The sequence below is a fragment of the Cervus elaphus genome, chromosome 8 (genome assembly GCF_910594005.1).
Source record: "Cervus elaphus chromosome 8, mCerEla1.1, whole genome shotgun sequence".
Classification (NCBI taxonomy): Eukaryota; Metazoa; Chordata; class Mammalia; order Artiodactyla; family Cervidae; genus Cervus; species Cervus elaphus.
In genome coordinates this window covers 7,694,929-7,710,323 of record NC_057822.1, presented here as the reverse complement: position 1 = coordinate 7,710,323, position 15,395 = coordinate 7,694,929, and the positions used below count along the sequence as shown (strand labels likewise).

General features: G+C 49.1%; 1 protein-coding gene and 1 long non-coding RNA gene across 7 annotated transcripts in view; one reads left to right on the top strand and one right to left on the bottom strand.

Moving 5' to 3' along the window:
* The window catches only part of LOC122698351 (non-compact myelin associated protein), a 45,927-nt gene that overhangs the window by 8,396 nt on the left and 22,136 nt on the right, over window positions 1–15,395 (bottom strand). For 3 of the 6 annotated variants that reach the window (XM_043909257.1, XM_043909255.1, XM_043909260.1), the window contains one exon: window positions 1,133–1,223. In XM_043909257.1, the coding sequence (XP_043765192.1) occupies window positions 1,133–1,214 (82 nt within the window). In that variant the 5' untranslated portion in view covers window positions 1,215–1,223. Of the gene's footprint in view, window positions 1–1,132; window positions 1,224–4,621; window positions 4,744–11,152; window positions 11,309–13,842; window positions 13,948–15,395 lie in introns of those variants that run through there. The other 3 variants (XM_043909258.1, XM_043909259.1, XM_043909256.1) reach the window with 3 other exon arrangements.
* LOC122698354 lies at window positions 14,104–15,269 on the top strand. Its single transcript, XR_006342318.1, has 2 exons — window positions 14,104–14,238; window positions 15,074–15,269. It is a non-coding gene; the product is annotated as an uncharacterized LOC122698354 (long non-coding RNA).

Here is a 15,395-nt window from a genome sequence, read left to right as displayed (position 1 = left end):
TTCTCCTCTGGGGCCCTCTTCTTGTTCCTGGCAAAGGTCTCCCCAGGACTAGCTCTTCCCACCTACATTCACTGACTTCTTTGTAAACTGACAGGATGTTTTTGCTCTCCCCCCAAAAAATGAAAGTCGTTGCATTTTAAGGTGACTCGTATAGGGCCATTTAAAAAAATTATTTATTTATTTGGCTGCATTACATCTTAGTTGTGGCATGTGAGCTTAGGTTGCCCCACAGCATGTGGAATCTTAGTTCTCTGACCAGGGACTGAACCCCATTACCTGCATTGGAAGGTGGATTTTTAAGCACTGGACCACCAGGGAAGTCCCATGCAGGGCTATCTTACAAGAGATTCAAATTTCCATTGCCCTCCAAGCCCCCAAACTCCATAATGAAAATAAAAGTAATGGTAGTAATAATAATAATAATACTCATTAAGTACTTAGGCTCAGTGGTAAAGAATCCACCTGCCAATGCAGGAGACATGGATTCGATCCCTGGGTCAGGAAGATTCCCTGGAGAAGGAAATGGCAATCCATTCCAGTATTCTTGACTGGGAAATCCCATGGACAGAGAGGAACCTGATAAGTTACAGTCCATCAGGCCACAACTTAGTGACTAATCATCATGTTTCACAGGCATGGAGGCTATTCTAAATTCTTCAAATGGATTATCACTTGTAGCCCTCACACCTACCTATGTGGCAGATCATTAATCCTCCCATTGTACAGATAAGGAGGGCTTCCCTGGTGGCTCAGTGGTAAAGAATCTGCCTACCAATGCAGAAGCCTCGGGTTTGATCCTTGGGTCAGGAAGATTCCCTGGGGAAGGAAATGGCAACCCACTGCAGTATTCTTCCCTGGGAAATCCCCTGGACAGAGGAGTCTGGCAGGCTACGGTCCATGGGGTCCCGAAAGAGTCAGACACAACTCAGCAACTAAACAACAACAACAAAGATGCTGAAACAAGCCCAGAGCAGTGAAGTCACATGCTCAGGTGCGTGCAGTTGGCAAATGGCATCATCGAGACCCACGTGCTTTGTCTGCAGAGGCCACGCCCTTGACCTTGACACCAGGAGCTGAAGGCAAACCCTGTCCCGCCCTGGATCCCCTGGCCGCAAAGCCAAGTTGACCTTACTCTTGTATAGAAAGTCTTCTCCTCTGGTGGTCATGTTCAGTGAGTAGACGGTGTTACCCCCCAAAGGGGTGGCTGTGGTCATCTCGACGTGCTGAAAAGGAAGGTGAAATTTTGGTTAAAACCAGTCATTTTATAATCCCTGTATGATGCCTCTTTTGGTCTTCATCTGGGTGACTGGAGAAAATATTTAAGCATGTAGTTTCTCTTCAGTCAGTTCAGTTCAGTTGCTCAGTCATGTCTGACTCTTTGCGACCCCATGGACTGCAGCACGCCAGGCCTCCCTGTCCATCACCAACTCCTGAAGTTTACTCAAGCTCATGCCCATTCAGTTGGTGATGCCATCCAACCATCTCATCCTCTGTCATCCCCTTCTCCTCCCACCTTCAATCTTTCCCAGCATCAGGGTCTTTTCAAATGAGTCAGCTCTATGCATCAGGTGGCCAAAGTATTGGAGTTTCTGCTTCAGCATCAGTCCTTCCAATGAATATTCAGGACTGATTTCCTTTAGGATGGACTGGTTGGATCTCCTTGCAGTCCAAGGGACTCTCAAGAGTCTTCTCCGACAACCACAGTTCAAAAGCATCAATTCTTCGGTGCTCAGCTTTCTTTATAGTCCAACTCTCACATCCATACATGACTACGGGAAAAACCATAGCCTTGACTAGACGGACCTTTGTTGGCAAGTTTCTCTTAGCAGCAAGTAAACATCAGGCCTTTTACCATATACTATTGGAGCTCCAACTCATTGGAAAAGACCCTGATGCTGGGAAAGATTGAAGGCAAAAAGAGAAGAAGCTGGCAGAGGATGAGATGGTTGGATAGCAACACTGATTCAATGGATCTGAACATGAGCAAACTCCAGGAGATAGTGGATGACAGGGAAGGCTGGTGTTCTGCAGCCCATGGGGTTGCAGAGAGTTGGATACAACTTAGCAACTGAACAAGGAACAATGGGGAGTTAAAAATAAGGTTTGACATTTTTAAAGATTTCCATTTTTCAAAGCAGTTTCAATTCATTCAACAATATTTATTCAACTCCTCCTAACTATGTTTCACACCAAGTATCTAAATTGATCTTCTGGAAAATGTGTGAGGAAGGTTATTGTTGCCATTTTACTAATGAAACTGAAGCTCCCAATACCACATGGAGCCCCAAGTTTACGCAAGAGAACTGAACCCAGGGCATCAGTGAGACTTTGGCCACTCTACAATGCCTGAATGCTGTTTCTGGTTTCAAAATCTTTACAATTTAAGATGGGGGTGAGGGGAAGAAGCTAAAAAAACTAACTATGATATATGATTATTAAGCAGTCAGTGAGAGGAACTATTGGGTTGTGAACAGTGACTTCAAGAAGATTAATCTGAATGGGCCTTGAAGGATGGGCGTGGTTTGGGCTGGGGGTGGGGTGAGAGGGGAGAGAACGCGGCTGAAGTTGCGCAAAGCCCTCCAAGCAGAGAGAGCATCTTCCCCCAGCTAGCGAGACGTGCAACTCGGCCCAAAGGCCAACAACTCCTTGCCTCCAGAAGCTCGCATTCTGGTGAGAGTGAGACCCTAGGTTTGATCATGGCATTCCCGGGCTCAAAAAAAACAGTCATCTCCTGGGCACCCACACCCGAACGTCTGGCAGTGAAAGCCCTTCACTGGCTGCTTCCAACCCCCTTTTCAGCCTCCTGGCTCCCCACAACAACCTCTGTCAAATCGCTGGGACAATGGGCCACTCCGTCCTCCCACGTCACTCCCGGTCTTTGCTGTCTCTGAGCTGCGGCCCCAGGCTTTGGCCCCCTCCAGGTCCCCTACCTCTGCCAGCTCGTGATGGAAACAGGGGCCAGCACCCCTCCATCGGGGTCACCTGCAGCCAGGCTGGTGGCTCTGGAGACTATGACCTGTTCCCGGCCAGTGCTCCCATTCTCAACCTCAGAGTGACCCCGCGTGGCTGGGTCTGCTGATCCACAGGATGGGCTCTGCCTTCACCGTCTCTGCCCTCCTTTAAGCCTTGAAGTCCTGCCTCAGTCACAGCCCCAAGCCCCGCTTTGTCTGTCCCTTCCTCCCCGGAACCAGATCCTCAGGACTTGGATGACTCAGGCTCCCTGAAGGACCCCTCTGACGTCCCCACACTGGCCAACCTTTCCGCCTGGCTGAGCTTCCTGTCTCCCGACCACCATAAACAGGCCTGGGTTGCCAGCCATGCTCCGCTGCCCACTCCCCCTCCAAAAGGAACCTTCCAGACTCAGCCCGGTCACCTCCAGGAAGACTTCCCGCCACACAGAATCAATCCTCCTGCTCTCCGCTCTCCCTCGCATCTCTCGGCAAAGACGCGCCGCCACGGCCGGTGGCTCCCTTCTGCGTCTGGCAGCCAACTTTCCGTGCTCATTGTCAGGTCCTTGAGTTAGAGACCGCTTTTGGCTTTCCCCCCACATCTTTCTGCCTCCTTCAGATAAAAGAGTCTGGCTCTCCTCACCTTTGTGGGTGGAAGGACCTGGGTGAGTGGTTGAACTTCTCCCAGCTGGGTTTGCTGTTTGTAAAAGGAGGCAGCTTTTCCCAAGGGAACTGAGGGTTCAAGGTTAAGTATGAAAAGTGCTTTAAGTGCTCAATAAAGGGTATCTCTTAGGATTTTTAGCAGGTATTAGTGAGTATTTGCTGAGCTAATTAGAGACAGGAGCTCAAAACAGGAAAAAAAAAATTCTTTCTATAAAAATAAGTATGGACCAATAAGAGAACATGGCATAAAAGTCTTCCCCAACCATCCACCCCCAACTCCTACTCCCAGGGAGAGGTTCCCTCCCACAACACACATTCCCTATCTTGGCACATAAAGACTTTTAATATGCGTTTGCCTAAACTCTCTGCTTCTGTCTCCACCAATATCAAGCTGAGCACACTCACCAGTAATGCTTTCTCACAATTCCTTTTTTTTTTTTTTTGGCTGCACCTTGTGGCTTGCAGGATCCAAGTTCCCCAATCAGGGATTGAACCCAGGCCCGTGGCAGTGAAAGCACCGAGTCCTAACCACTATACCGCTAGGGAGTTACCCACAATTCCTTTTAAAAATAGAAAAAAGAGGCAAATAGGTGGCCATTGACCAAAGGTCACCTAAGGAGAGAGACATGGCATAATCACTAGATAAACTAAACTCTATCATGGACTCATTCCCCGTTAAACCAACAAGCACAGAATTGACTGAAGCCATCATCTGAGTGTCTGCCATGTGCAAAGACCTTGTGACAGATATTTTTTATCCATTCTCTGATTTAATTAGCAAATGCCATGTAAAATAGGTCTTCCTTTCCCCTTATTTCACATGAGGACCCTGAGACTTTCCATATGGCCTGAATGCTGCAGGCTTGGCAAATGAACCCAGAACTGCAAACTTCAAAGCCTGTATCCTTCCCTCCGCATCACCTGCCCCTGGTACACACCCAGGGTGGGGATGGGGGCTCAAGACCAGTCACTACAGTAACCCGCACACATGCACACAGATACATACTCACCAGTAACGGAGCTGTCTAGGGCCGCCAGGGCACAGGCTCCTCCGCAGGTCCTTCAGGGTGACCTCTTGGGTGCCGGGTTCCAGGAGGGACTCCCTTTCAGAAGGGCCCGGCTGCTCCTCTTTCTGAGAGAAGAGTGAGCAATCCCAGAGCATATTTTGCCTCATCTAAGGGCCAAGGGCTCTCAATTACATCTCTGTTCCGACCACATAGAGAAGGTGGGAGGGAGGGTGGTGGAGCGTTGATAGCCAAGGGTGTGGGTGTTTTCATGTGTCGGGCCCCTGTGATTCTTGTTAACCAAGTGAGGTCCAGCAGGGAGATGTCAGTGTCAAATATGTCCATGACCAGGGCCCATGGCCACAGAAAATGGGGGAGTGTACAGGGAGGTGAGGCTGATCTTCATGGACAGAGGTTGATTTAATAATAATAATAATATACCATGTGCCCCAGGCACTGTACTCAGTGATTTATGTGAGAGGTCTCATTGAATCCTCATATCTGTCTGATAGGAGAATACAATCACTGTGCCCATTCTACAGATGGGGAAACTGAGACCCAGGTCAGAGAAGATATCAATCTAACTTCATAGGGCTAATATGTAATTATGCTAGGATTCAAGCTAGGGTTTGTCTAATTTCACAGCCCCTTCTCCATAAACTCTCACTAGACTGCTCCCCAGAGAATGCACAAGGTGCAATGGCCAGCATCTGGGGGCCAAATCAATGTAGGGCTTTGATGAGAAGACCCTCAGAGGCTGTGGAAGAGAGAGAGGCCAGAGCTCTTCACCTAACCCTGACCCAGACTGGTCGCTGACCTTGCCTATACTCTGAACCTCTGTCTCCAGCAGAGCCTTAATCACATTTACAGAATCTACAAGGAGCTGTTGTTTCCTTGGGTTGTTTACAAATGCTCATTTGGGAGGTCATTTTGGGAAGAGATGGAGAGTCATGACCATTTACTCACTGAACCATCTTTCTCTGTTCCTTGGTCAAGTATAAGGTCATAGTGAGTAAAGTTGCTCAGTCGTGTCTGACTCTTTGTGACCCCATGGACTGTAGCCCACCAGGCTTCTCCGTCCATGGGATTTTCCAGGCAAGAATACTGGAGTGGGTTGCCATTTCCTTCTCCAGGACATTTTCCCGACCCAGGGACTGAACCCGGGTCTCCCACATTTTAGGCAGATGCCTTACTGTCTAAGGCACCAGGGAAGTCCATAAGGTCATAACTCAAGGATCAATGTTGCCACCTGTCCAGAATATCCCCCTCCCTTCTGCTCTGCCCCCACAGTATCCTTCTTCTCTCTGACCTAGCCTAGATGTTCCTCCCTGGATAAGAAAACCCATATGCTATCAAGCCTGGCAGACCCATACCCAAATGGCCAACTATAACTCAGAATAGGGAAGCCATGAATGCCTGAGACCTGCCAGGACACTGGATTGATTTCTCTCATTCATCTGAGAGAGGGGAGATTTAGCATGACTTGGTTTCTTCCACAGACAAAAACCTAACTGCTCCCAAGCTGTCCCTTAGGTTAGTGGGATGGTTTAATTGTCAGAAAAGTAACTTTCATTTTGGGACCAAAATCTCTTCCCTTGCGATTTTAACTCATTGGTCCTAATTCTCTTCCCACAGAGGCAACCCATTACCTCTTACACACGACAATGGACCTTTTTAAAAGCCCTTCCACGTACAAAAAGTTAAGGTTTTATGAATGGAACAGTGATGGTAGCTGAAATCAGCATGTCATTTTTACCTTCTACCAGTAGGTGGCAATAGCAGTTGGCTATAGTATGTCCCTTTGAACTTCCTTGGTGACTCCGACGGTAAAGCGTCTGCCTACAATGTGGGAGACCGGGGTTCGATACCTGGGTCGGGAAGATCCCCTGGAGAAGGAAATGGCAACCCATTCCAGTATTCTTGCCTGGAAAATCCCATGGACTGAGGATCCTGGTAGGCTACAGTCCATGGGGTCGCAAAGAGTCAGACACGACTGAGCGACTTCACTTTCTTTCTTTCACTATAGTATGTCTGTTTGAACTTAACCAACAAATGATTGGTAAATGTCCTGTCAGGCTTCCCAGGTGGCTCAGTGGTAAAGACTCGCCCGCCAGTGCAGGACGGGTGGTTCAGTCCCTGGGTTTGATAGATCCCCTGGCATAGGAAATGGCTACCTGCTCCAGTACTGTTGCCTGGAAAATTCCATGGACAGAGGAACCTGGTGACTTACAGTCCATGGGGTTGCAAAGTGTTAGACATGACTGAGCACATACAAATGTCCTGTGAATCCAACATGTTTCTCAGTAGAGATGCTTTCTGCCCTTGAAAACAGCAACTATATGTTCTCCGATGATTTTATTCTCCAGGATAAATATTCTCAGCTTCTTCAAACCATCTTTAGTATCCCTCATGAATAGGTTCCTCGTTTCTTTATGTGTCAGTGTCTTCCTTAAATAAAATACCCTAAACCGTATGCTTGACTCCAAAGGGGACCTGAACTGTCCAGAATGACATTTTTCTTGACAATGATTAGACCTGAGCTTGAATTCAGTTATTTACTAGCTGCGTGACCTTGGTCAACTTTCTTCACTTCTTAGTTTTCTGATCCGTAAAATAAGAATTATAGACTCCACAGGGTCATGTGAGAATTAAATGAGATAAAACATGTGATACATTTAGCACAGGGACTGGGCACAAAACCTATTGATATTACACTGGACTAACGCAAACAAATAGCTTACCAGCTTTTCAAGCAGCTACAGCCCACTGCTCCACACACCCTGCTGAGACACCTTTTCCTGACTTATCTTGTGCTTGTTTATGGTCAGTCAAAGCCCTACGATCAGTACATGAAAGGACTTTCTACACTCAGAGTCCTTTGGAACTAGAAGGCAATGATAGTTATATTACGCATGGTGATGATATTATGATGAGCTGTAGTCTAGTAACCAGACCCCCAGGACACTCCTGTGCAGTTGTCTTTTTGAACTTACATGCAGGACTTTGCACTGATTCCTGTTAGCCTTGACCGTGTTGATTGGGCCCTTCGGAGAGAAACTCCAGCTCCTGCTGGTGCTTCGAGAACTCTTGATGTTACTGTGACAAAGCACACGGTCGGGGAGCTCGGGACCTGGCAGGGGCTTTGGGGTCGGGAAGTCTTGGGTTTTAATCTTGGGATCCCTGCTGACCAGCTCTGCAAGCCACCTCCCTAGGCCTCAGTGGTCTCATTTATAAAACAGGAAAAACAGTCTCATTTATAAAACGTTCCCTATCTTGTGGGGTTCTGAGAGTAAATGAGATGTTCTAACTGCCCAGCACAGTGCCTGCAGGAGGAGAAGGGGGCGACAGAGGAGGAGTTGGTTGGATGGCATTGCTGACTCCACGGACGAGAGTTTGAGCAAACTCCAGGAGACAGTGAAGGACAGGGAAACCTGGTGTGCTGCAGTCCATGGGGCTGCAAAGACTCAGACACAACCGAGCAACTGAACAATGAACAAAGTGCCTGCTGGCTGGTGGGTGATCAGTCAGTGTCCATCCTAGCTCCTTTTCTCTTTTCTCTCCTGTTCCCCCTACTCTTCTTGGAGCCCCCAGTTCTCCACCTGATCAAGTGTCTGCTGTGCTTGGTCGAGCTCAAGTATGAACAAAGCAGTCAGGGAGCCAGACTGTGAAGGCTGATATTCCAAGAAGGGGATCTGAGGAGAGACTCATCAGAACATCCAGAACTTTGACCTTCTCCTCCATCTCCACCGAGGGCAGAGACAGAGGAAAGAGTGAAACCAACCCCAAGCAGGCAAAAGTCCTAATGGGACTGGTAGGGCCTGGGGGCTGCTGGGTGTGCAGGGAAAAAGCATTAAAGAATTCTTAACCTGGGGTGAGACTCAGGAGACATGGGTTTCCTTTTATTACTCACTTGCCATAGACTTTGGAAAGTCATCGTCTTCCCTAGACCTTGATTTTCCCACCTGCAAAATGGCCTAGTTTGGAGATGATCTCTAAGGGCCTTTCCACCTGTGGTCTAGGGTATGGACCAGCCATTCATAGCTGATCTCAAGAACCTGTGTTTTCCAAAAGCTCATCTTTCTTTGTAGCTATCGACTCGGGGGATATTGGATGAGGGAAGACGGTGTGTACAATTCAGAATGGAAGGCAGGAATCCTTCCTGGAAGGTAGTTGAGACTGGAATAAAACAGGGAGAACTCTACAGAGGGGTTTGACATGGCAGCAGATTGCATATGGGACCCTTAGGAACCTCCAAAAGCTCTGTTGAGTACATGGTGATCCCAGTCTGCCTGAATCCAGACTGGCTCCCTCCTACACCCTCCATTCCTGTTGGGTCCCATGTCATCTCCCCCTACTCTAATTGCTCTGCCTGTACGTGGCTCTGTCCCCGTGTGTGTCAGAGCTCCCGAAGGTGGGGGCTGAGTTGGCATCATACTACCTTGAACTTAGTCCCCCCCCGCCCCGCCACAATTACATACTGACTATGTTCCTTGCAGTTGGCTCTTAGAAATTAGGACGCCCATTTCTTGTTCCATGTATCCATCTACTCTTCCATCCTCCCATCCACTCATCCACCCACCCACCCACTGTGCACAGTCATTCTCCCACCTGTTCTGTCCACTTTCCGTCATTCATTCAACAAGCACCCACCACCTCCCATTTGGCACCAGGCATAAGTCTGCCTTATGACCACTTTCGTCTGGGATTTCTATCTGTAACTTTGTACATGAAAATTAGACTTGCACCAGCTCTGAGACGATTCAAAGAGGGGCCATAGGGATCATGTCTCTACAGCTCAGACAAAGAGGATGAAACTATTTCTTTTAAGAAAATCTCCTTCTATCAGTAGTTAGTGGGGATCATCCCCCTCATGCCTGGCCCAGCCTTGATCACAGAGAGGTGGCTGATTAACATCATATTGAAGTCCTTTGGAAAAGGCAGTGGCCTGTGGATCTGGAAGTCTGGGTTCCAGGTCTACCACATCTATTAAGTTTTATTTACCCACCTGTCAACTTCAGGCTTGAACATCCTGTGTTTCTGATTTTTGTGGTCCACATTGTATAGAAAAGATGCCTCAAGGAGCTTCCCACCCAAGACCTGCAAGTCTAATTTTCATGTACAAAGTTACAGATAGAAATCCCAGACGAAAGTGGTCACAAGGCAGACTTATGCCTGGTGCCAAATGGGAAGCATAGGGTGTGCCAGGAGTCAGTGGGAGGAGGAGACCAGTGGGCGTCCTGGTTGAGACTGACCGAGAGCCGGAATGCGACCTGCGCCTTACATTTACCCCTCAGTCTTTGGGCTCCAGCCAAGGGCCCAGCTTCCAAGGGTCCTCAAATATACCTGAGCTCCTATATAAATCTCCAGGTGTCCCACTGTCCCCAAGGGAAAAAAGGCACAAGGGTAAAGAGTTGATGGCTCTATGCAAATATGTCAGAGGAAGATAATTCAACCCCAACATTCTGATCAGGAAGGAGAGGAAACTAAGGGAACTAAGGAATTTAAGGGGATGCTAATGAATTTTTTTTTGGCCACCTGGGGATCAGGATGCGGATATCTTTGAGGGGACCATTACTCAGCCTCATAGACAGGACCCATATCTGTTGGACTTCAAGACTTCTGTAGTCAATTCACACCTGTTTCCTCAGCCCCGTCCTGCCTGAATTGACACATCTCACAGGCCAGGTGCTGCAGGAGATGCAGAGGTCGATCAGACACGCCGAGGGGTAGCAGGTACGAGGTACATTGGGAGGCAGTACGGGAGAGCTGCCATGAGAGGAGCAGAGAAGGGGTCCTAGAGACACTAGGCAGGCAGGGCAGGGGCGTGGGGAGCAGGCTCAAGAGGCAACTGGGAAGGCCCGATTCTGTCCCTGCCGCATGAGCTGAGTTCACATCTCAGCACCTACTCCCAGCCTAACTACAAATACACTTGCAGTTCACCCTGTCCTGAAGGACCACCCTGCTCTAGCCTGTGCCTGCCAGGATTCAGTCCCATTGGTGGGATTTATTTGCCCAGTTTGGTCCCATCAGTGGGATTAATTTGCCCAGTTAACTGGTGACCATTCTCAATTTTTCTTTTCTTTTTACTTATTTGGTTGGTCGCACCAGGTCTTAGCTGTGGCACTCAGGACCTTTGATCTTCGTTGCGGCATGCTGGGTCTTGAGTTGGAGCATGTGAACTCTTAGCTTCATGTGGTATCTAGTTCCCTGACGAGGGTCTAAACCCGGGCCCGCTGCATTGGAAGCTTGGAGTCCCACCAGGGAAGTCTCATTCTCAATTTTTCCTTTTCAAATCTCCTCCCTGTTAAGGGAGCTAATATATAGGATTCAGACTCTAATCTGTCAGACCCAAAGGTTTGTATTCAATCCTCTCCAGCCTCCCCTGCCCGTTCCTGCCTGAACAGACAAATCTCTTCCCTGCCAAGGGCTTAGAATGTCTTTAGTTTTATAAGCCCCCTCCCTGCCCAGCTCTGGTTTGCAAGGATGTCCTGGCCCCTCCATGAGCCTACCCATCTCTTCACAGGATAAAGAACTCACATGGGGTGGGTGAGCCGGGCATTCCATCCCCCAGACAGGCAGCAGAGCCTTCTACCTCTTACAGCAGGTTTCAGGCTCTGCAGTGACTCAGGGGTGGTTTCTCTGGGCCCAGAGGAAAACAACAGGTAAGAAGGACAAACTCTGGTTTGCTTCATCCTAGGAGAAACAATTGTAGGATCTATCTTTGTTTTTCAAAAAATGCAGGAGGGGGACTTTTCTGGTGGTCCAGTGGTTAGGACTTTGCACTTCCACTGCAGGGAACATGGGTTCGATGATCCCTGATGGGGGAACTAAGACCAGCAGGCAGCTCAATGCAGACCAAAAAAAAAAAAAAATGCAAGAGGGAATTCTGGTTAACCAGAGCAAATGGAATATAATTATCTCTGCTTCCTCTTGAAACTCACCCCACCCCCCACAAATGGCAGTAAAGGAATTCAGACATACGACACCACGAGGTCAAAAGGGAAAGGAGAGATGACAACCACTTTGGAGAGAGTCCAGTCCAGGTTTGAAAGTTGGAAAAGCTGAAGGCTAAGTATGACTAGCAGCCTGGCAAAGACTGAGGCTCAAACCTGCAGACTGGGGAAACCAACAAAAGCTGAAGGCACAGAAGAAACCCCAGATTCTGCTGATACTACTAAAAGCCAGGGTAGGAAATGGGGCTGGAAAGAGGAATTTGCAGTTCAAATCCATCCCTTCCCCACCAAACGGAGACAATGCAAAGGGCAGAAGAAAACTTCAACATCCTCGGAAAGATGAGATACTATATTTATAAAACAAGAACAGAATGCTATAAGAAAAGAATATTCCAAGAACAAGAAAGAGTGCTAGGAATTTAAAATATGACAAAAGAAATGTAAAAGTTCAATAGAAGCATTCGAAGACAGTTGAGGAAATGTCTCATAAAGTGGAATCAAAAAAGACTGAGAGATAAAAGAGGCAAAAACAAATTACTCCAGGAGGTCCAACATTCTAACGATAAGAATTCCAGAAGTGATTAAGTGGGAAAAAAATCAAGGGGAAGCAATTATCAAACAATACATGGAAATTTCCCAGAAATGAATGACCTGAATTTTCAGAATAAGAAGACGGTGGACTCACCAGAAAAGTGAATATAAAAGATGCACAACGGGGCTTGTCATCATTACCTCCCAGAACACGGGGTGTAAAGAGAATGTCCCACACATCTATCAATTATAAAAAAAAAAAAACAAGGTCAAATATCCAGAAAAGGATCAACACTCAGATGAAAGCAGAACGTCCGTGGATTTGACAGCAGCAGTCCTGAAGCTCTGAGCTAACTCTCCAAAATTCTAAGGGAAGATTATCTCCAGCCTAGAAGTGGACAGATGCCAAACTAAATACGGAGTGGAAGGGTAGAAGAACAATATTTAGGGGCACAAAAAGCTTCACACACAAAAAAATCCGCCCCGCCCCATGCACATTTTCCCGGAGAATTTGCCCCATGAAAGCGGAAGAGTGAGCTGCAGGAGACGCTCCAAGGACCCAGGGACCAGGGGGCGCCCGGGTGATGCTGTGGGTAGCCAGTCCGACCAAGGGGTGGAGGGAGGTGCAGGAGAATTCTGCCAGCCAAGAAAAAAGTGAAACTGGTCGATTTTCTATGTGTTTGTCCAGAGTGAAAGGAGATCCACTCTTGGCTGGAGAGTTTGTGGGATGAACTTATGATGGAAAATTCAGCGCCTCCAAAAGGCTCCTCCCTTCCACTCCTCTCCCCACGAGGCTTCTTTCCCTGGTCCCCACACCTTCTGCGGTGATCCTAGGAGGCAGTGCCTGTGATCATTGGTTTGGTGGAAGCCACTCTGAAAACTCTCCTTACAAATGGGAAAGCTAGGGGCCAGCGAGGTGCCCGGGGCACACGGATGGGAGGGCGCGTTGGTCATTCACTGGGTACTCTTTCCAGAACGCCTTTCTGATTCACCCAAGACAAGGTCAGTAACAACAATAGCAAGAGCCAAAGACAACCCAAAGGAACCCCGGCCGGGGAGCGCAATGAGGTCCCGCCTGGCCCAGTGTTCCCCCCGCAGTGCTGCCCTCAACCACCCCGCCTGGTAGCTGTGCTGCGTCTTAAAACACACCAACCGAGGCTTCTGAGTTCCTTCTCACTGCCGCCTGCTGAAGCAAGAACACAGAGGTGTAACTGAGTTGTGTCTACCCTGGGCAGGCCACTCTGAACCTCCTAAGGAAAAAAAAAAAAACTGGGCTTGGGAGTGCAGAGAAGAAACCAAACCCAAGTCTCTTCAGAACCAGGCGCCCTGACCCCCAGTGCCCCCAGCTAACTGCTTCTAATTTAAGAACCCAGGCCAGTGCCGTCCTACAAGATCCAATCATCTGAGGTCACCCCTGATGTTGACTTTTCAGCGGTCTCCCTTTGATTCTCGGTCTCTCCTCCACCTTTGGCAAAGGCTTGGCCAACCTTCGAGTCTTTGTCATGGAGGAGTTGAGGATGAACTCTGCCTGCAGCATCTGCCCTTGACTACAGAGCTAGAGGAACCCTAGTGCTGTGGAGCCTGTTACGTGACACTCTTCCTTTGCGTCTCCAAGTCCCAGGCTATGGCGCTCACGACCTCACCGGTTCAGCAGGCTCAGCACCCAAACCCCAACCGTGAGGCCAGACGTGGGAGGCCAGGGGCCCTGGGCTGGAAGTTAGGAGTCCAGGGTTCGAGTCTTACCTCTGTTACTGCCGCGCAGTGTGACCTTGGGCAAGTCACCTGTCCTGTCTGCACCTCAGTTTGTTCCCCTGCAAAGGGCGCGGGCTGGGACGGTGACCTCCCTCTCACGCTCCCTCCTTCCTGTGACTCTCCCGCCTCCCCAGTTTGGTTCAGGACACATCACCCACCCCCCACCCTCCCCAAGGCTGCCTGCCTCCCACACCTTCCATTCCAGAAGGAACGGCCCTCCCCTTTCCTGTCCGTGCGGGGGGAGCCTGGCAGGCGCTGGGCAGCCGACAGGGACAGGAGGTGCGGGAACAATCCTGGCCATTCAAGCCGCCCGCCGGCAGGGAGCGCTGGCCCGCAGCCAGTCTCCACGGGCCGAGATACAGAGGGGCGTTTGTCTGGGGGACGCAGGTTTGCATCTGAACCTTCGCATTCTCCTCTCCCTCCCTCTCAGGTGGCAGCTTTGCTAGGAGGTGGGATGTGGGCAGCTCCTCTGTGGGCTGGGAAATGGGACAGGAGGAGGGAGGCGGGAAGGAGGGCAGGCGAGCCACGTGGACAGGGTGCCCACAGTGAGGGCAGGGGGTGGGCACCGTGGGGGGTGCAGGAAAGGGCTTTGGGCCGGAGGGGGCCGTAGGAAGGGGCGCAGGAGGAGGGGCTGGTTCCCCACCCTCACTGACTACGAGGAAAGGACCCAGGGAGCAAGGGGTCCCCTTCTCAGTTTCCTCTGCTTTCAAGTGGGGTCGGATGACTTCTCTGGCGGTTCAGTGGTTCAGGCCACCTTCCAGTGCAGGGGGATGTGGGTTGGATCCCTGGTAGAGAAGCTAAGATCCCTCATGCCTTGTGGCCAAAAAAACAGAACATAAAACAGAAGCAATATTGTAACACGTTCAATAAAGATTTTAAAAATGGTCCACATTAAAAAAAAAAAAACACCTTAGAAAATAAAATGGGGTTGAAAATTCCCTGGCAATCCAGTGGTGAGGGCTCCACACTTTCACTGCCGAGGGTGTGGGTTTGATCCCTGATTAGGGAACTAAGATCCCATAAGCTGAATGGTGCAGCTGAAAAAAAAAAAACAACAACCAACGTGGGACTGATTATCCCACCATTATGCTATAAATCAAATAAGATGATGAACTTGCAAACGGTGTGGTCTAGGGAAGAAAAGCATTTGGACTCAGGTGGGCCTGCATTTAAATCCCACCTCTGTCACATCTAAGTTGTGGGCAACATCTTTACCCTCCAGGAGCCTCACCTTCCTCATCTCAGGGAGAAAAATGATGTGTGTGCCACCAGACAAGATCATAAGGATGAAATAAGAACCAACAGGAAGTACCCTGCCCAGGATATGCGGTTGAATGAATGAAGACATGGTCAGGGCTGCGGTGTGGCTTTTGCAGGCTGTTTGCAGTGTAATAAAGTTTCATGGGCTTTAAACATTTTATTTTTTCTGAAGTGAGGTTTGCTTGTGCCCTAAAATGGATTCCCACCCCACTCCCGATTTTAAGAGAAATTAAAACATTTAGACAGCCTTGTGTCTGTTCTGCCCAGTGGGTAAGTCGGCCTGG